Source organism: Anas acuta, chromosome 4, assembly GCF_963932015.1.
Source record: "Anas acuta chromosome 4, bAnaAcu1.1, whole genome shotgun sequence".
NCBI classification, from domain to species: Eukaryota; Metazoa; Chordata; class Aves; order Anseriformes; family Anatidae; genus Anas; species Anas acuta.
This window is the reverse complement of record NC_088982.1, coordinates 42,092,267-42,114,600: the sequence shown is the minus strand read 5'-3', so window position 1 is coordinate 42,114,600 and position 22,334 is coordinate 42,092,267. Positions and strand designations below refer to the sequence as shown.

The window sequence follows — 22,334 nt, the reverse complement described above, 5'->3', positions numbered from 1 at the left end:
CTAGCTTGAGATAAACAGAAATAATATCACTTTTGAAGCCTTTTCTTCATCCTTTCATATTACATTCTTGAAACATGCAGAAAAATGGATCCAGTTTGTTTTGACATAAGCATATTATGAAACACAATTGCAATTCTTACTTATGTAAGTAACCCCTGCCCATATGAATAGTTTCACTGTCATAAGGATTAGAAGTGGATGGACTCTATTCTGGAAGTAGTTTATTTGAAACATTTAAATAAGCTTTAAAAGGCTAAGGTTTGTAGTTGTTTTTCTCCTCATTCCTGCTTACTGTATTCTTTCATACGTATTTTGGAGAAGGAAAAAATAATTTCTGGGATTTAAGCAATAAATTTCACGTTTGAAGGACAGAGATACCAGGAGCTCTTTCAGGCCCTGAAGGTAGCAAAATATTTGTCCTCTCCCTCTGTCTTATTCTCACTTGCTGTGGCAGTCATCTCCCTTCATAACATTTCCCTCTCCTCCCCCTTCCTGAGTCTTCCCTCCCCTTCTTCTTGCACTTTCTGAGACCACAGAACCCAGATGGTGCCCTCACTGTTGCCAGGCCCTGAGGGAACTGCTCCTGTTATACCCACCTCTCGATAGCTCTGGTAAGAAACATGCCAAAAGTCCAGTGCTGGGATATGTTTAATTTTGATATTACTCTCTTTCCAGTGGATTTGTTTCACAGCACCATTTTTTTCCCCTAAACTCAAGTCTACAAAATCAGCAGCGGTGCAACATCTAATTTAAATCAATGACATTCTGAAGAGTTTCTAGTCATCTACTTGTGATTTTAGCAGAGTCAGATAATGTTGAAGCACCAATCAATAAATGGTTAAAGCATTGTTTATATAGCACCTCTATTCCTGCTAATACTGAAAAATTCATAACAGTGTGACATTTTTCAGGCAGAAGTGCATATGTTGGTGCAGACAAAAAGAAAGCCTCCTTTCATGTACTGAAATATCAGCTTTTTTTTTTTTTAAATCATACAGAATGAAGCATGATGGAGAAAGTAGAACATACAGCAGAGGAGAAAAGATTCATGTTCTGATAAAGTATAAAATTAGAGTAACTGTGGCAGAGATACAGTTAGAAAGGGACATCAAGGATAACAAGCTATTACGTTATAAGCTACAGGAAGATCAAGAAGAGTATTAGTCTGCTATACAACAGAGGGGAGAAACTCTTAATAGATGACCTAGAGAAGGCCAACGTGCTTTAATGCTTTTTTTGCTTTAATCTCCACTGAAAGGGTCAGCTGGGATCATGTGGCAACTGGAGTTTATAGCAGCCACAAAAGAGCAAGATCTAGGGCTAGAACACGAGAAAGTAGGCTGGAGAGTACCTAGAGGAGTTGAATCTTCAAATCGGATGAGCCTGAGAAACTCCATCCTTAAATAGCTGGCTGGGAAAATCTTAAGGCCATTTGCCATTTTTGTAAACTTGTGGGGGTTAAGTCAGGTTGCAGAACAGTGAAAAAAGACAAACCTGATGTGTGTTTTTAGAAAGGGAAAGAGGAGGAGCCAAGGCATTTTAGACAGATCAGCTTAAAAATTTGCCTTGGAAAAATACTGGAACATGCAATCAAATATTCTATAGATAGCTAGGAGAATACAAAGAAACCTGTGACAGACAAAATGGATTTGTCAAAAATTGTGTCAAGCCAAAACAATTAATAGGGCTTCTCAATAAAGAAGTTTAAATAGGGAAAGAGAGAGAGAACCCAAAATTTTGACATAATACACTATGCTCATAAGCAAGTAAGGAAGTGTGGGCTATAGGAATCTACTATCAAGAGGGTGATTTAAAACAAACCAAAAAAAAAAAAAAAAAAAAAGGACTACAAAAAGCTTAGTTTGTTGTTAAAATGGAAGCCTATTTAGCATGTGCTTCTACAAGGATCTGAGCCCGTGCTATCCAGTATTTTCATTCCTTATCTGGAGACTGAAATAGAGAGTATGCTTATTAAATTTGCAGATAACACAAATCGGGAAAGGGACATAAGTATTTAGGTTCATGGATTGCAGTTCAAAAGGATCTTGACGAATTGAGAAACGTGTAGTAACATTCTTAGCATTAGTGTGTGTGTATAAACAAGAATAATCAAGTGCATAGCTATAAAATGGGAATAAGCCCCGGTTTTGTTTGGGGGGAGGGGGGGAGGAGAGGGTGATGGGAAAAACAAACAAAAATCTGGCACTAAATCATAAACTTAACCAGAATCAACAGTGTTGTTTTAAAAACTGCAGATGTCATACTAGGATATTAAAAGCTGCTGACTCCTGATGTAACCCTTCTACTCTACTCAGTGCTGGTAAGGTTTCCATTTATTGTTGTAACAGTTCTGGATATCATGCTCTATGAAGTATGCAGACAAACTGGAGAAAGAATTCAGAAAGATTGAACAAACTAAACATTATGACTAAGAGAAAAGATAAATGGCAGATTTGAGCTTCTGTGTCTACATAAGAGACCAAGGGAAGACCCAATAGCAGATTTCAGATATGTAGAGTTTGAAGAGGAGGAGAAAATAGATATTTATCTGTTCTCTTTGTTGGTAGCAGGTTGAAATAGAAGTAGAAAAATGCAGTTACTGGAAGGATGTTTCTGATTAGCATTTTATTTGGCAATAAGCATTCATCTACTAAGAGAGGTTGGGCAAATCATTCAACTTTCTTGTGCCTCAGTTTGCCCATCAATGAAGTCAGCTTTAAGATGTTGATGTTTTTTATAAAATAGCTTTCTGAAATAATCCTTGGCTTACGGAGAGCAAGTATTACTATGAGATAACTGAAGAGATAGTCCTCACCTACCACCACTCATCTCCTTATCCTTTCCTCCCTGGAAGCTCTGCAGTTCTTTCTTTTCTTCTTATCCCTCCTTCTCCTCTGCAGAAACCATTTTGAGGCTACTGAAATACTGAATTTTGTCTTCCTGTGGATTGTTTGGGTAACAAGATTCAGTTTTGCCTATTGTTGAGAAGCCTGGAATCAATTTCATATTCAGGTTTAATGTGAGGGAAAGCTATGAAGGACTGAAGGGTGAAATCTACTTTTGCCTTCTGGGATTAGAGCTGAGAGCTGCAGCCTATGCTCTTCCCTCCTTCCACTGCCCATGCATCCTTTCCTTCTGTCTGGACAGAATGGGAAACCCGCCTTGTCCTGCTTGAACTGCACAGGCACTACCATATGTTGTTTGCTCACTTTTCAGCCTAGGCCGTTTTGTTTTTGTTTTTTGTTTGTTTGTTTGTTTTTAATCTTGCCTTTATCATGTTCTGGACTGCCAGGGCTGCAAGTTGTAAATGCATTTTGAGTTTCTGCCTGTGTTTTCTTCCAGAGCAGTATCTCTTTGGGGCCTAAGTCACTCATATGACCTGCTATTCTGTTGCTATTCATGGCATTTTTATGAACATACTGACTACACAGCACAAGTTTTTATTTTCGTTTTCCTCCTCAGGTACATTTTCAAAGAAATCCTCAAGAGAGCATGTATATTCTAAGTAGGCAGCTTCCTCTTTTGCTATTCCCTTGGCTGCATTGCCCCCCAAATGAAAAGCCTGTCTTAAGGGAGCTGCAGAACACAGGCAGTGTCTTCAGCATCCTTTCTGCTTAGAATCTGAAGGGTTGTATGGGCAGCTTTGGCCAGAAATGGGTGGGAGCTAAAGTGTCTAGCAGTGATTCAGTATAGTCCTCAGAACTTTTCAAATGAATGGTTTGATTCTAAACAAAATCGGAGCTGTAGGTACTCGCTTGCAAGTGTGCATGTAGGCATTGGTGAACATGCTTCTTTTTCTGCAATTGCTGAAAAAAAAACATCTTTTAAGAAAGAGAGGTGCAATTACTGAATGCTTTCTGAGACATTTTTGTGCCCTGACCTAGTATTGTGAGGAACACTGGAGCTATTAACTATCATGTATGAGTTATGGCACCTGGATATGGCATCCCTGTGTAGCAGAGACATATGTCAGGGGGGTTGCAATGCTCCAGTGCAAATCATTCTGGAGAGTGGCACACAGATCCTAGCTAAAAGGCATCAGGAGTAGCTTACAAGTAGTAGTGTAAGTATCAACAGTAGCTTGCAAGTAAGATTTTGAGGTGGATATTATTTCCTACTTTCTTGTTCTTAGTCCATTTGATGAAACTTCCCTGCTCTTCCTGCAAATCAGTCTCCCCTTGTTATGGTTTTCCAAATAATGCACTGTGTAAATACAGTTTTAGAGCTGTTCCAAGGTAAAATACTCTGGTATACACATACTGAGTCTGAAAGGCTTACATCCGCTGGCTGATGTCAATGAAGAAAGAGATTTTCTCATTCAACAGTCCTTATGCAGCCACAAGGTTGTTTCTCTTGCCTCTAAGTATTCTGTTACAATATGTTTTTCATTAGCAATTATTTTTTCAGGTTAAAGGTGTTCTTATCTCAATACAATATGGTTTTCAACTTTAGGCATGGGTAACTAACAAGTAAAATGAATTCGACAGAAATCCTATCTGGTCGGCAGTGTTTTCTCCCTCTATCCACTGTTAAGGGTTTTGTAACCCAAGAAATTTAGGCTCTTGAATGTGAACTAAGGAAATATAAAATATGTGAGTGTTAGGTTTTAAAATATTATTTTAAATATTTGAATATTTCAATATAGAAATTCAGACTAGTGTTTGAAATTACGTATTGAGTTGCACTACTTTGTGGTTAAAATGTATTTATAGTTTCAGTTTCCTACAAGCATTTAAACTACATGAGTGCTTACATTCTGGGGGAAGAAGAGAAGGGGAAAAGAGCTATAGAAAGACAGAAGTTGATTCAGAGTTTGACTTAATAAACGTGACAATCAAATATGGGGGCTTTTTGTAAACAGAGATAAGTGGCGCTAGCCTGAAGGCTGAACTTAATGTCAAAGAGGGTGTTCATGCAAAGTAAAACAGTGTATCTAGTAAACTAGAGAAATGTCATCTTTGGAGAAAAAAATCTCTAAAGACTTTATGCCACTTTTAACAGGCAACAACAAAAAAGCCCGAGCTGTACCTCAGGATATGATCAGTCTTTTTGAACTGAATTTGCTCAGTGCTTTTTGTTCTTCAGTGCTGTCTGCAAGCCTTCCACATCTCAGTCGTAAGGCTGAGAGTTTGGCAGCTTTATTTCTTTGTTATATTTTCATCGCGTGAGATTAAAAAGTCACGGATGAGTGATGTAATGGAAACAAATGTTACCTGTGTCTGAACAGGAGGAAAAAAGCCCTCAGCTGCACTGAATCCATGCTCTTATTCTTTCATAAAATTGTTTGAAATTTCTTGAAAGTGATTGGTGATGTAGTGGTGGTTGTTTGTTGTTTTTTTGGTGTGTGTTTTTTTTTTTTTTCCTTCTCTGCTTAGCCAAAGTGCCTCTCTACTAGAACTGAAGTTCAGTAGCCACCTTAGGAATAACATTTCTCAGGATAGCTGAGGTTGAGAGTGTTGTGGGTATGATATGTTCGTACTCTGTAGGAGAGGATGAAGGCTGCATCACTCTCGAGTAGCCCCTGGAGGTTAGCTTAGAGCAGCGGTACAGCTTTGGAGGAAGCTGTCAGCCCTCTGGGCTACAGGGATGTGCTGTTTTTAATAAGTACATTGCACAAGACAGTAGCTATGAGTTAGTGTGTTTTCACACAAGAAAATCTTTTTTGAAAAATGATTAATACATCCAAAGCTGCCTAGTTAATTTCTGAATTATGGTCTGTGTTCAAAATGCTGGACTGTTCTAGGTGCTTTAAATGTGAATAGAGCCTAAATAAGATACACCTTACAGATGGCCAGTTTGGCTCATCCTATACTCAGAGATTTGAATTTGAAATCTTTGTTTTTGTGAAGGAGTTAGAGATATGAAGACAATTTCTTCTCATTCTATGATGGCTCTTCAGCTGAATAATATTTAACCTGATAAATCAGCATATTCAATTTTAGGGGGGTAGAAATTGAGAGAATAAAATAATTGGGACTATCAGTAAGCATTCATTTTCCATATATCACAATGTCAAATATGTTGTAATAAACTGGTTTTCAGAATGTGGAGATCATCAAACTCTAAGGTTACTGTATACAACTCATACCTTCGTTTCTTGCTTTAGTACTTGGTGATGGCATACAAAGTATAGGTACTTCATATATCTCATGCTTTTCTAGGTTTAGCTACTTATGCTCTTTGTCAATTAACTGCTGAAAAATTAGTCTGTGTTATTAAACGCACAGTAGGTAACATACCAAAAAAGTCACTGAGCATTGTGTTATCAACTTAAGTAAAACTCAAATGTTCACTACCAGCGATTGAGTGGGTTAAATGATACAATGCTAAAAATATGACATAATGTGACAAAGAATGCTTTGTATTTTATTTTACATATTTTTCATGATTGCAAAATCTTGTAGATCAGGTGTTCGCAGTCCTGATTCACTGATGTGCTCATTGAATTTGCACAATCATAATCAAAAGTTCTGCAGAACATCATTGATGAACTGCTCTAAAACAAGACCACAAGATTGCCTAGTTTTTTTATTTGCAAAGAAATGCACATCTGCCAGAAATGAAGAATGAGGTTCTGGTTGTCCTAAAGCTGTTGTGAGTGGGAGATTATATGGACATATATGGTAGTGATGAACAGAGATCAGAGAGACCAGAACATCAAGGGGAAGGAGAAAGGGGAATTAAGAGATCAAAGATTGTAGAGGAACTGGAGGGAGAGCTGGCTTTGTCTTCCCTGCCAAAAAAGGTGTTTTTTTTTATGGTGAAAAAAACTAACAGTAGCTTAGTTATCTTGCTGTAAAAGTTGACAAAAGCTCTGTAGCTTTTACTGTGATGTAGATGAGCAAAAGCAACTGCGGAAGTGAACTGTAACACCTTTGCCCTTTATTTCCCCTTTTCCTTAACAGTAAGATAATTTTTTAATGAATGAGCAGTGGATAAAATTGCTCTAAATTTCTCTGGTTTATTTCATTCAGCACTATTCAGAGAGGGGAAAAAAAATGATAAGTGGCAGCCTAACTTGGATGAAAATGGTGGAGTTTGATTTTCATACCACACAATACTTTACAGCACAGGAAAGACTCAGAAAATCACATAGCAAGTAGTATCTGGAGAGGCTGAGGCACTGAAGGTTGTGCAGTATCAGGCATTTATTTCCCTCTTTGCTACTGATTTGCTTTATAAATGTTGGAAACTATCATTTTCTTTCACATATATTTTTTCTTACTTCTTTAATCACTGAAAAGTACTGTTATTCATTAATTCTCCTCTAAATCTTTCATTATTCAGGAAGAGAAAAGAGCTTACTGAAACCTAAGGTCAGATCTCTTTAATACTAGCTATTTATAATTAGGCAATGAAACCCATACCTAAATATTTAAAGCAATTTGAAATGTTGATTACCCTTACTCTCAATGGAAATATACACTTTATTTTTAAGAAGCCTAGGGAGACAATGAAATTTTTGTATTTTGGGGATTTTTGAAGTGTATGTTAAAAAAAAGGTATCTGTCAAAAATGGTCAGGTGCAGTTGATTCTGATCAAAAGCATTATTCCAGGACTACTTTTATTATCTTATGATTCTTGGATTTTGGTCAAAGATGTGACATTAAATGTCTGAAGGTGGTAAAGACACTTTCTATAAATTGTAACTTTTGTATAATTTTTCAGATGAAATTAACTGTGGCTTTATTTGAGGAAGCTTGTATACAGATTCCTCCATCTCATCAGTAGTAAGCAATGCTCTGGCAGAAAGGTTTGTGTAAAGGATCTGTGAGAGCACGCTTACCTTGGGACATATTCTGTTTCCTTTATCACAGAAGTTTCTGTAGAAGGAATTTGCACATCATTGAGTGCTTGTGTGGTAGTAGGTGCAGCAAGAGTGCAAATCAGTAGAATTCCTCATGCATGGTTTGTGTTGCTAACAACTGCTTCGGTTTGTTGAATTACTTTTGTTCTGTTAAATTTTTGCCTACAAATGTGTACTGGAAGTCAGCATGTCTCTCACCAGCTTCTCCGTACTTCCTAGAGAATGTAGTACACTAATTCTCATTTTTAGTACCTGAAAATGGTTAAGAAAAAAACTTCATTCCCTACATAAGAAAGCAAAATTGTATCGCCAAATTGTAATAACTTAATTTTCTGGTCTTTGGGATAGACCTCGTAGTAGTATCCTCTTAAATTCATAGCAAAAGAATAAATTTGTTAATAGAGTCAACTTTCCTCTGGGAGTATGTGTTTAACAGATGTCTACTGTGTACCTTATCTAGGGAGTTGATTCTTTGTTTAGTATAAGTAGCACTGGGATCACAGTAAAAGAGAAGGCTAGCCTCCTTTGCTGTCTGCAGAGTAGATTGCCTTAAGAGACATTGAGACCAGTAGAGAAAAAAGAAATTACACTGATCCAATAGATATACTGCTGAGAGGTTTCTATTATATTCTTACCTCAGACATTGTACCACCATTAAATTCACACTTTCAGGCCCTGGGAATCAGGCCAGCATGACAGAGAAGTTTGGCTAAAATGAATCTGCTATATTAGTTTTTGTGAAAATGATTAAGCTCTGCAGGTTCAAGATCAGTACTATTTTTCAAGCAGTCATTGTTTCAAAGCTAGGCAAATAAACCCTAATATGAGAGAAAATTATAGGGAGCCATACAAAGATAAAATTGAGTAGCAGAGTAAACAAACTACCAGAATACATGCTTTCAAGTAGAAAACAACATGAAGTCATTTATTTGGCATAGTTAAAAATCAGCTGGCAGGCAAATATTTTTTTAAAAGTATTTTAAGTAGACTGCCCATCAAATAAGCATAATTATAATCAGAATTCTTACAACGTTCACAAAATTCCTAAAGGCAATCAGCTCCACTCAAATTAGTAACTTGGATAAATCACCATTAATTAGCTAATATAAGCCAGCAGGTGGTTTTGAGCCCAGAGAGATTCCCTGGTTAGTTAAATTATGTATACTACACTACAGCATAGATAGAGTAAGTGAAAAGGGAACAACAGACACAAGTCTGTTTTTTAAAAATAAAATGTTTAGGGACGATGCTCAGCTAAAGTCTTCTCCAACTCCCACATCGTACCCAAAGGAATACAAGGCGGCTGCGACCCCCAGCTCAGATAATATAATCCAGGAATGTTCTGTGTAGTTTCTGTTTCAACACTGAAATATATGCAGGGAACAAAATCTGCATTTTGGAAGCTTTCTTGAATACATTTGTTTAAAGATACTTACTGCTAGAGGAGGGGCATAGCAGGAACTATGTTTGATAAAAATGTATCTATTGAAGCCACAAAGGTAGCCTTGTCAGCATACACCTTATTCACAAAAATAGGTGGGAATTCTTTTGGGGGGAGCTTGAGGTAGGTACTTCCTTTAAATCGTATAAAAATCACATCATTGTGAGAGATTAATGTCTAGTCCTGCTGTGAACAATGCTGTTGTGCTCAGTTGTGGACAATAACTGTTGGGAACCAATCTGAACACCAATATATTAGTACAGCAGAAAAAAATTCACAGAATTTTTTGAAATACTGGTACTGATAGCTTCATGAGATCCAGAGGTTTTTCTTTGAAAAATCTGGCCCAAATCTGCATGCAGATCTATTGGCTTACAATGATTTTTCTTTGCATGGTGTGTTACATGAAAAATCTCTGAGATTGCCATAAATTACTACCACTCATAAGACTTCTGTTTGGTGATCATGCAAAATAAAGGCTCAAAAATATGCTATTGTATTTGATTTAAGCTAATGATGTTGTGTGGGAGGAAATGGCAAGATCAATGAAGGTGTTTGCCCCAGTATCAGCATCTCTGAAGGTCTGGACTGTGATACAGTAACAATACTTTAAAGGACTAAAAATCCTGCAGGGTTTTAATGAAGGATGTGCAGGTCTGGTAGTAATATTTAATCCCGAAGTGTGCTCTTGGTTCATCCATGCTTTTCACATTAATCAACTTAGTGTAATGCTCTGTTTACAGAGAACTAAGATTGCATATCAAATCGTTTTACTTGCCTTTTCTTACCTAGCAGACTCAATGCTGGCATATCTTTCATGCTGAATGATTTATCTTGATGAATTTGTTTTCATACATTTATGCAGGTTTCTAGTGTATCACTTTCTTCCCCCAATGTAAATGATAAATGTATTATAGGCATATTATCCAAGAACTATTTAGTACTGCCATTCAAACACAAATTTCTATTAATTGTTTGATACTGGAAAGAATACCACAGGAAGAAGTTTTTTTCATTGCCATATTGTAACCCAAACCCTGAAATCCTTAGTGTTTTGCTTGACCAGAGAAAACATGAAATCTGTACCTACTTCTTTCCCACTTCTGCAGTGAGGACTTAGTGCAGTGGTTACCACATCAGTTGTACAATGTTAGCATTGTCAGGCCTCAAAATGTATTGCAAATTACTATGCAGTCTTCAACTTTTCAATTAAAAACACTTTCCTGTGGACCATTTTGCATGGCCTCATAGACCAGTGCTACTTTACTGGCCCCAAGTTCTTCACAAGTAGGACAATAGATACTTAGTGGTCAAAAGCATGAAGATAGGCGCACATAGTCACTGGCTGGAAAGTTGACAGACACTTGGTTACAAGCTGATAGAGTCTAGTGCTTAATTCATTTTCCTGTGGACTTCTTTCTACCCATCACCAGTCTCCGTGGTGCTACTACAATTGCTTCAGGTCACTCTGCCAAGAATGAGGGAGCTTAAGCCAGAGCGAGTGTGTGTGGTGAGGCATGGGCAGCAAAGGAGTTTGCCAAATTTGAGGGGAGATATTTTTCCTATCTCTTTTTAAAAAAAAAAGTATAAAAAGTATTTCTTAGACTTTCCCCTAGCCTTTCACCATCAGAGTGGGAAAAGGAATTAGGGCCTGGGCAATGATTTGAGAATGCACCCTCAGTCAAATGCAAAATATGCAAAAACTGTAAGAACCATAATTAATTTGGTAGGTAATACTAATTACATATATACACAAAAGTAGTGTCACTAGTTTTTTTTTAAAAGGTGTCCTGCATTGTGTTTTAAACTACCTTAAAAATTCTTTTTTTCTGGGCATGTTATAGAAGTATACAACTGTTCAGGGAAAAAAAAAAAAAAAAAAAGGACTTGTTGCTCAACACATGCAACAGTGCCCTTTGATATCTTTTTTTGGACTTTGTAATAATGCTGTGACTACTGCTGTTCACAAATATTTTATTTATAAAAACTGTCCTCCCACAGGGCTACTGCAGATGATCTGCAAGCTGAAGACTAGCCTGTAAACTCCACTTGCTCTAAGAAAAGGTGTTTCTATCTTTGAATATCAGTGCTTCGATTGGGATTTTTAGTAACTAGTAGAGTGTGTTCCCAATTTCAGTATATATAGCAAGGGGTCTTCTCTGAAGTAGCTGTCCCTCTAGCTCCTGAGTAAAGTGTTATCAGTTTAATGTCCAGTGTTTGTGTGACAATGCTCTATTGTTGATTAAAAACTGTACAAAAACAGTCAATGCCTTTACACAACAGGTAGAATTAGTGTTATTTTTGCAAGTAAAAATAACCATTTGGTATCTCAGAAAGACCAGCACTAACATGCCATCATTTATTGGTAGGTTTTGAGTGAAAGCCAAACAGACATTATTGCTCAGAAAATGTAAAGTTTAATAGAATGAGTTTTAATGGCCAAAAATACCATATTTTGAGAGTAAGGAAGACCCTGGGATCATGTACAGTAGAGGTAAATCGTCTGATTTAATAGTGAATTGGAAGCATTCCTATTGAGGTTTTTTAATGTTAACCCTTCTGTAGTTTCCACAAATGATCATGCTTTTCTAACAGTAGCATACCGGGGGGGAAAAAAAGTGGTAGTAGGGCAGATCAAAGGTCCATCTAGCCTAGTATCTGTCTAGTGGTGGCTATTAGGTGAGGAAAAGATGGGACAAGTTGACAGTGATACTTCCGTCTGGTATTCTCTTCACATTTTCATCAACCTGCAAGTTAGGGACTTTCTGACACAGAGCTTGAATGCCAATCCCACTGTTAAACAGGCTTTCTTGTATTGTCCATGAATTTGTCCAGTCTATTTCAAACTGTTGGGTAACTTGAGCAGACATCTCATTGCAATGAATGTCATGGCTCAACTCTACAAGATTTGATTTCAAAAAAAAAAAAGTTGCCTCTCAACTTTTGTTCCAAGGGAAAGAGTGAATTATTGTTTCCCACTCCCCCTCTTCATGATACTTACAAAAACATGTGCATCTCTTTATATCCCACCATCAGTCATCTTTCTATCAACCAAAGCTTTCACACTCCCTGTGCATAACAAACTTTTCCACATGTGCATGAATTTGCATTTATCAGCACTAAATTTTATGTGATGCTTTACTGTCCAGTCATGAAATCTTTCTGAAGTTCTTTAAAGATCTGATTTTCATTACCCTGTGTAATTTTGTATCAACGGTAAATTCTATCACTTAGCTGTTCACTAACATTTTTATTCATTTTTTTTTTTTAACATTTAACAGTACAAACTCTACTATAGATTCCTGTTGAATTCACTACTGATCTGTCTTCATAGTGCAAATCAGTCCATCTATCCTTATCTTTATTTCATACCTTTATGCAGTTATTAATCCAGAGAAGATATCTGATGCACTTGGGAAATCTAATCAGCCAGATAGTATTCATCCATCCAGATTCTTACTCATTCCTCAAAAGAGCAATAACCTCACGAGACCTCTACAAAAGCCACCTTGATTTGTTTCCCTTATTATAATGTTTTAATTCCCCTATCTATCCTTATATTCTTTATTATAGTTGTAACTAAGTCACCTAATATGGAGGTCAGATGGTAGTTCTAGTCTCTCCTCCCATGGAATGTATATTATTTTTCATTAATGACTTTTTTGGCACTTCCTATTATTCTGACATTGAGGCCAAGGGAAGCAGCACCTATGTTTGTATCCTTTAAAATTCTTGAGCAAATACCATTTTCTCTCCTGACTCACTTCTCAGTTTGTTCTAACTCTCATCTACTGATGTGTATTTGGGGCTCTTCCTCTCATGCTTATCTAGAAAACAAAGGTGCTGATGTACATCTCTGCTTGCAGTCTTCCTTAGTGAATGCCATCCCAAGAATACATTTAGCCTTCCTGCTGTCACATTTCATTTCTTGAGTATTCTTTCAACTTTTTTTTTCCTCTGGGGAGGGAAAAAAAAAAAAAAAAAAAAAAAAACAAACACACTATGCACCTATGCTTATTCCCACTATTGTGTTGTAAGGACACAAACAGAAATGGGAAAAATGCAGTCTGTGGAGAAGTGGTGCCTGAAATCTGCTTCCTATTGTAAGAAGAAGCAATGGACCAAGTCATATTTTTATGCCAATAACTTGAAATCTTTCAGCTTTTATATTTTAGAAAATTGTCACTGGTATCATGGCAATGTGAATGTTAATATTAAAGTTCAGGTTAAAAATATGTAGTTTTTGGCTGTTTGTGGGCACAGTGACAGTGTCCAGTTGATGTTGTTAGATCATACCTGCAAGCAGCTTTCTGCATTAGTGGCAAAGGGGTAGGACAGAGAGTGACCGCAAAACAGCTCTGTTCTTCTGTGCTATTCAAGGGGATTTCTGACAGGCGTGTCAGGCTACAGAGGTCCCAATTCTGCTTTTAATGAAAAACTATATATTGGGGACTTCTGGGGCTTCTCATGTGTTGCAAAGCCCAGGGAAAGCTTCTAATAGGTGTTGGCATACATCCTGAAGTGCTAACTAAACTTTTAGCGATGCATGTTTTTTTCACTGTATTATCTTATTCATTATTTGAAAGGGGGAAGAAAAAAAAATGTATTCTTCATTACTGTTTTCACTTTCTTCCTTCGTCCTTCTGTTCACATATTTGTTTTCTTCAGGGTTTTCTTTTATCTTTCCTCTGTTTCTTTCCTCACAGGCACTTGAGTCTTCACTCCCAGTTCACAGAAGAAGTTAAATAATCAGATATTAAGTTTAACCTGATAGTAAAATGTCATTCTTTGGATTCAGAAGTAACATCCTAATCACATTAGGAGAGGAAGAAGCAGTTTGCTCTTAAAGAGACGTTTTATGCTGTGTGCCTACTTAGGCAAGTACTACTGCATTAGTTATTGATTAGTTGTTGGAGGAAAAATTTTAATCTCTTGGAGGAAACAAACAGAAGAAATTGTTCAGAGAAGCTGTCCTGGAAGTCTCTGGGTACTTGAGAGAAAGGGGTGGAGAGAAGGAATGTGGAATGCATAAATGTACTGAAACAATAGAAGACATTAGTGCTTGAAAAAGGAAGGACTTGCATCTTCAAAGCATTTTGCCTGCTTACACAGAAAGGAGCAGGGGAGATCTTGAAAGAAATGAATTCAACTTGTGATCCTTTACTCATTTTTTGGTTGGTTGTTTAGTGTCGGTTGTTTTTCTGTTTGTAAAGTCCAGAAATAGGCATGTCTGGAAACTTTCAGATGTGTGTGCTCTGCAGTATGTTGAGGGAGCTTTTCAAAGTTCTGTTTAAAGCTGGCATGTTGTGTTTTTACCAAATTACTTTTTCTCACAAACGTAGTGATGTGTGTTGTCACAATTTCTTTAAATGTTTACAAGATTTTAAAGAACGCGACTGGAAATACCCTTCCTTTTTCAACAGCTTAGCTTTAATCTTTTACTACAGCGTCCTTAGTTTGATGGATTTTCTGGTGACTATATGGTTGAGACCTATGTTTAAAAGAATAATGCATGAAAGTAGGTAGGTAAAAATATAACCTTGGATTGATATTATATAACCATTTTGTATTGATTAAGGCCTTGCCTGCAGCTGTAGGGCATCTTTGCTCTCAAGTTAATTAAGTAGCGTCATAATGCAATATTTAAAAATAAAAAGTAAACCATCAAGACAGGTATCCTTTAAAGTTTGATGCTATAAGACGTGCATACAATTAAATACTGCGTGTTCCCACCACAGTTAGTAGAAATGATTATGTACATGTGTGATTGTGCACAATTGCACGCATACCCCAATGAATAAACACCGAGTTAGCAGAACTTCTAAAATTAAAGGATAACGTTGATGCATAAGTAAACATTTATGAGATGGCACATTGCTAGATTTGGGAATTAAAACTAGTGAAGTTCTGAAGAAATTCTAGGCAAAAAGTGTTAGATAAACTGTTGCTAATGTAGAACTTAGTAGTTCGATGAACGAGATTATATAATGAGAGTGCTGCAATTGGACTGTGATCCTAAAAATTCAAAGGACATAGATTTAAATACACAAACTGGGGAGAAAAAAAGTTCTTAGACATTCCTTGATGCCTGATTCAGTTCTGAGAGAGAAACTTCTTATTCTCTTCATAGATCCCTTTTATTCTAGATGCTGAGCTCTCCTGTATTTACAGCAGAGATTTGTCTTTGTCTTTTCCTCCCCATTTTTTTGGGTTGTAACACATACACAATAAAAGGATTTTTAATCTAGATCTTTCTGCTGCAAGATCCCTAGGATTCTGCTTAGAGATCAGTGTGAGAAATTAAAAAGAAAAAGAATGTTTGCATATTTTAAGAAAGTGGTTGATTAAAAAAATAAGAAATGTTAGGTACTTTAACTGTAACAAAACTAAGCCTTAAATATAGGAGCCAAATAATGTGGATACTGCACAGTAATTTTCTGCACTTTTGAAGGACTAGGAATGAATGAAGGAAGGTATGAACCCATTGGTCCACTTTTTTGTCCTCATCAACCTACTGAAGTAAGGTCTTCATATATGACACTGTCTCTTTTACATGGAATGGGCTTCTTGCTTCTAACATCCCTGGATGGTACAGATAGTAAATAAAAGCAGCTATGATTTTGCAAAAGATTTCTCATGTTATTCTCACTATGAACTAAAGCAACACTCTGAAGAAATCAAAGGGGAAGTTCTACTAGCTTAATTCTTCGGTGGTCTGGTTTAAGATTACTGAGGATCTTGTTAGTATGCTCTTCATCCCCACCTCCTCCACCTTCCCCTTTTTTTAAATAACATATTTAGAAATAAAGTTCAATTATAATCTTAGTTCAGCCGGAAAGAGATGGAATACAAATATACTTTTAACATTTTTAATTCCCTTGCTGGCTTAAGTGCAAGTTAAGAACCTTGACCTAAAGCTTTATAGAGAATATCTGACTGTACAGAAAATACTTAATTGGGATCATTGTGTTTCAGTTGCCATTATTATATTGCCAAGAATTCAGCTCAGATTATTAAAAATCAAAACTATTTAGAACCAATCTACCCACTGATCAAGGAAGAGACTTGCCATGTTTTACGAAGTCAGGATTCAGTCCAGACCTGAACTACTAATTTGGCAATGATACAGCACACACTAAGTTGTTTGTTTACCTTTGATTTCATTGAATAGATATTTACTTTGGAGAAATGTTATTTATAAAATAATTAGCATTGTCTTAAGAAATGCGGCTGTCCATAAACAGATATTGAACTCTTAGTAAAGTAAATGTCCCACATCTCATAATTCAGGCTTCTCTGCTAAAACTATTTCTGAAATTCCAATAGCTGTAGTCTTTATTCATTTGTAAATCTTTTCTGTGTGTGTGGAATTAAACTTCAGAATAAGTTATAATAAAATACTCTGTTTTGTTGCATCATTACTTAAAAACTCCCAGGGAACTGAGTTGTAAATATTGCTCTGTAACATGTTTTCCCTATAAAATAGGAAAACCAATTTCATACTAAACCTCCCTTTCCATATGATAATTAATAATGAGTTCTTTCTGCCATTGCAAACAATAATAGATGTACGATTCAACAACAGTGAATGTAAATATGTAAAAGGATGTGTTTATGAAGTATATCCTTTTAAAATATATGAATTTACTTAGCGATGTCCAAACTGAGAATGTCCTAGAAGACTGCAGAATGCTTTCCCTTCCTGAATTTCATGTGGGTGTCTAGAGTAATGAATAGTAAGAAAGAGTGACCAAAATTCAGAAGTATGTAGCTGATGTGCAGATGTGTCTCACTGGGTGTAGCTGTTCTGGTCTGTGTCATGTAACATTACAAGACCTTCAGTTGTGCTTCAAAGTCTCTTGTTCTGTGCAAGTCACTCACATATTACTGGCATTTTTTACTGTCTAATCTGATCCTTCCCCTTTATGGCCATACCCATGTGTTACAAAAGACAATTATTGCATGAAGAGCAGAATTAATCCTTGTGGAATCTTGCAAATACCAGGCCTGGTGCTGGGATTGTGCCTCTCTAGAAGTGACAAATTTTGGGAAAGATTCCAGCTGTTAAAGCCTGACTGATGACTTATGCGTTATTGTGGGCTTCGTTTATCTTGTTGAGGTTAGACTGCAATTTTAGATAGTATCAAATGGTGATGAGAGGTCCAAAGGAACAGCTTTTCTGTTTGTTCTCTGTGTGCTTAATAAAAACAAAAACAAAAACTAACCTCACTGCCTTAAAAGCCATTTTGTTTCCATGTCTTGGGTTGAATTTCTACTGTGCCAAGTCTCCAAGAGTAGCTTCTAATTAGAAATCCCTTCTAGTAAATTTTTGACTATGTCATCTTATGCCAATTTAAGAAGAGGCTTGGTGGAGAATAAAACTTGGCTACAAAAGTTGCATGCAGGATAGGCATCTTCTGTGTCAGTCAAAAATAGAAGAGAGCATTCATTTTTTGAAGACATATTGCTTATTTTCTTTGCTCTCAAGAAGGAGGAATACCATAAAGAGTAAATACCAACAATATTGGTACAATTGGTGTATGTGCCAGAAAGGTGCACAGATGGATATGTAGATTTGGATTATCATCAGAAAACTAATCGTTGAAAAAGGTTTTATTTGCAATTACATTAATGAAGAATACTTCTGTTAAAACAAATAAATAGTTAGAGGTCTTAACCAGAAGTATAACACACCAAAACTAACATGTACTTTATTTCCTATTCTTTCAAGTACACAAACTTGCAGATAGGTTAAGATTTTTAATTTAATTACTAATGAATTTGAAGTCAGTGTCTAAAAAGGGCACCTCGTGAAAAAGTACATTGCAGCTTCCCCTAATGGAAGAAATATTGGACTGATGAAAGCAACCTATAGAGAACATGAAATAACAGCCAAGTGCTGGCATTTTAGGAATGTCTGTTCATAGACGTGCAAGTTTTATTTCACATTGTCCTCACCCTTCTCAATAAGAATGACTGATAGCCTCACTTTGTGATTTCCCAGCTTTTAAGAGTCTATTTTTATTTATTTTTTATGACCAACCTTACACTTGTTAAATGTAATTTTTGCTTTATGTAACATAAAAAAGAGCACATCTGCAGTATGCTGTCCCATGAATTAACAAGAATGACTGGACATAAGACAAGAAATCCTTTAAAAACATATGTTCACATTAAATATCTGGGCTATCTCAGTAAAGGAGGTCTTATGGGGTCATTTTTGATGCAGTGCAAGTAAACCATTTCTGCTCTCCTGAAATAGTTTCTTTCAGGTTTATATTGAGCTTGTATAAAGGCACATTACATAAATAAGGGCTTAGTTTGTACATTAGTCTTTTACATCTTGGATTCTTACTAAATCCTTGTTTTTACCAACTTGATGCTTAAGAGAGATTGATTTCTGCTACACATGTTTATGGTGTTTATTTTGATATGTCTGGGATTAAAAACAAAATTAACGCGCATAATCAATTTTGTTAGAATTAAAAAGGGTGCTTTGGTACCTTCGGTTACATTCTTCTCAAGAAAAAAAGAGATGTGATAATAAAGGGATTGATTTATTCAATCACAGGGTATAAAAACATTAGCCCTGGGAAAGAGCCTTCCTCTAAGAGCTTTAGCTGCCCAGTCTCACTTGTGTGGCACAAAATAATTTGCATTTTTAGAGAGATTTCATGTCTTCTGTGAGCTCTAGTGAAACATGAATAAATTGCTTTCTTTTCCTCTTTTCTGATTTTATAAAGCTGAATCCATTAGGGGCTGAGTCAAACTGTAATGAAAGAAAAGCAACAACTGAAATGATGGAAACCCTGGATTCGATTTCTTAGTAGTCCAAGCCCAGCTGTCATGGCCTACGTGTCAAGTTAGTGCTCTTTGGGGAGGCCCAACAGTACATGCGAATATTTTTTTAACTGCTGTGTTACAACAGGTCTCCAAAGCAGCTAGGAATTAAACAGAGAAGCAAAGATTAAGAATTAAATAGAGCCACGGCAAGCAGTTCACCAGAGAGATTTGTAGTCAGGCAAGTAAACCTTTCCAAAACTGCTAACCCGCTGCTGTCTGCCTAAGATGCTTCCACATGACCCACCTTGCTCCTTCGTGCACGCTGAGTTTGGGATCGCTGAAGATGCGTGTGAAGGAGATGGTTGTTCGTGTTGCTGAGTGTGCTGACCTGCCTCTATGCTAGCACAGGCTGTGGAGTTCACCACAAAACACTGCTCAGCTCAAACAAAGTCTCCGTGAAAGGATAGTGTTTTTATTCTTTCATATTATATAATCTGCTCAGCTAGCTCGTGATATTATCAGTTACAGTTTCTAGTTTTATGCCTGATAAATACTTTTGCACACCAGAATCAAACTAGGGCTCCACTGTTGGAAGAGGGGCAGTTTTCAAGATTTGTGCCTGTGAAATATTCCTTCTGCTGGAAGAAGGCTTTGCATGAAGACTCTTAAAACTCCAAGCAGGTGTGTCTTATTCTAATTTATCTTTCACACCTTGTGAGCTTTGTGATGAGGTTGGAACATGATTTGATCAGAACATGCTGATTCCAGCATGGATTTTAAGAGGAAAGCTGTAGGCTTGTGTCTTAGTGGGGAGACCTGGTCTCCTATCAAAGCATGAGATGTTAATCAGAGTACACTCTAGTGTTGGATTATCAAATTACCATTACCCAGTCTTCTACCTAATGCTTGGAATTTATCCAGCTTTGATTTGAAAGAGCTCTCGCTCTCTCCTGTGAAGGGGATTATGGCACAATCAAGGGGTTTCCTAGGACAGTAGTAAATTCAGATAGCTGAAATCATCTGGAGTCCCCTATTCACTTTGTTTACTTGCTAGGGAAATCGTGATACAACAAATCTATGTTAACTTCAAAATAGATTTCCCTCCTTGTAAGAACAATTACACAGTTTAAAAAAATAAAAAAATAAAAAAATTTCAGTCACTCTTAGACTTGTTCCATGGGAAAAATTCCTTCCTTATTTCTGAACTGGTGACCTTGCATGATTACCACATCCTAGGAAGGCACTTCAAACTGGTAGCAGCTGTAACAGAAATGGTGTCTGCCCCAACTTCCACCAATGCCTATGTGAGGGACTGGGCTGTGAGGGAAACCTTTCCCTTAACAGCCTAACCTTCAGCAGCAACGGGGAAGTAACTCTGCTTCCTTTTCTCCCTTTGCTTTGTGCTGGGGGGAAAGGTCCAGAAGAAGCCAGATCGCCCATCTCTGTTCTCTCTCTGCCAGGCCTAGAAACCCATTCCTTCCTGCAGCTGCATGGGGCCTCTGAAGGACAGCATCCTTCATCAGTTCTCATCCCAGCCTCGTCACTCAGTCAAAGACTGGAGTGGCAGGGTGACATCTTCTACGTTACGAGGCGATGAGTATGGCATAATTCAAAGTGAATTTAAAATTACTGAAGTCAAATATTTTTTTTAAAGACCTATTTTGAGACAATTTGGCATAGCTGACATAGCCATGGCTTCAGCGAAGCTGCATGGGTTGTATCACTTGAGGATCAGGCCCAGACTAGCCAAGGCATTTATTTTTAAATTCTAGCTTCTACTCATATGTTCTTAAAAATCTCTGTAGTTCTATAACTTTCCAAAGCAGCTCACAAGTCTTATGCTGACTGCTAATAAAGCAGAAAATCCATTTCCATTTTTCAGTGTAATCTTTTTTTCATGTGAATCTATTTCTCATCAAAAGAACCGGATGACTGGTCTGAAAGCTGGAGTTCTCTACACATCTGTAAAGAGGGGAGAAGTAGTGGCCTTTCAAGTTGTCCCAAGTTATCTGGAAGAACAAGTCCATAAATCCAAAAATGAAGAGGGAGAAACCCAACACTCAGTGTTGGTCTGACCAACAGAAGTATTGTTCCCAATTCCTGATGAAGAGAACTAGGTCTGATCTCACCCTGTTGGTAAAATCAACAAAGAAAGCTGATAGAAAAAACTTCCTTCAAAGTGTCAGTGGGACACTGCGTGGGAAGTATTTCACAATGTTATACCCATGTTGCCGTGTGTGAATGCAAGTACCCTCCACAGACCTGGACCTTAACTTCCAGCTGTTGCAGTTATTGCTTGTTGGTATTAGAGTGGTACTGCATGACCTGGCTGGTAGCTGGACTTCCTTTGAGCTGGATATTCTGCAGTCATAATACTGTGAAACGAATAGCAGTGGGAGAAAATGAGATGATGTTCAGCAGCCGAGTAAGCAGTTGCTTGATTATTATCAAAATAATTTGAGCCCTTTGCAAAAGAGAGCATGGAGTTAATCGGGTAACTTGATGGATATTTATAGGCAGCATGGGAGAAAGCCCAAAGGATGCCTCCACAAAAACTGGACAAGGAGGCAAAGTAGTCTTTGGGCTGGAGTAGAAAGAAGGGAGGGAGTCCATGCCTCCTGTTCAGCTTCCCAGCAACACCCATCTGTCTGGGCAGCTCTCAAGACCTCCACAACTAGTGGCAGCTGCACCAACCACCCATTTTGAGGGCATCTTCACAATAACAGAGTTTTCTTAGAAAAGCAATTCAAAGATAAGTGATTTCCACCCTTAAATTCATTGGTCTGCTCTAAAACACTACATGATTTCTGATCTACCTGTACCTGGGAGGGGGGAAAGAGAGAGAGGGGATCTGGGTATATGAAGGTAGTGAGGATTTTATTATTGTTATTTTTTTTTTGGAAGAGAGAAGTAGGAGCACTTTGTATCAATCTGAGAAGAAGACTTGAGCTGCTGCAAAGAATGCTATTCTCCCTAGAAAACCTCATTCACAAGAAAATTGATACTTCTGTAAGGGACTCTGTATCTTTTTTTTAAAGAACATAATCTTCCAGATGCTTCCCCTACATCTCCTTAGCCTGAGAGGGTGCACTCATGCCTAAGATGTGTTAGAGGATGTAAAGCTGAAGTCAGATAAGGAGACAAAAAAATCTCCCTGGCATCCTCTTTTTTTGTAGCAGATGCACTGTTGGATTTTCTCTGCTTCACTGGCTTCAGTTTCTGTACCCAAAGATACCTTTGGCTAAGCTCTTGGAAGACAGTTTCTCAGGGAAAAAAAAAAAAAAAAAAAAAAAGTTGCATAG

The 22,334-nt window shown here is 37.2% G+C and overlaps 1 protein-coding gene across 9 annotated transcripts in view; it reads left to right on the top strand.

Annotated features, from left to right (window-relative positions):
* Window positions 1–22,334, top strand: part of TTC29 (tetratricopeptide repeat domain 29) — a 277,281-nt gene that overhangs the window by 244,364 nt on the left and 10,583 nt on the right. For 5 of the 9 annotated variants that reach the window (XM_068680905.1, XM_068680901.1, XM_068680900.1 and 2 more), the window contains one exon: window positions 20,493–20,644. The exons of 1 other annotated variant lie outside the window; for it this stretch is intronic. In XM_068680905.1, coding sequence (XP_068537006.1) covers window positions 20,493–20,629 — 137 coding nt within the window. In that variant the 3' untranslated portion in view covers window positions 20,630–20,644. Of the gene's footprint in view, window positions 1–13,955; window positions 17,456–19,599; window positions 19,714–20,447; window positions 20,646–22,334 lie in introns of those variants that run through there. 3 more of the 9 variants (XR_011096153.1, XM_068680906.1, XM_068680903.1) reach the window with 3 other exon arrangements.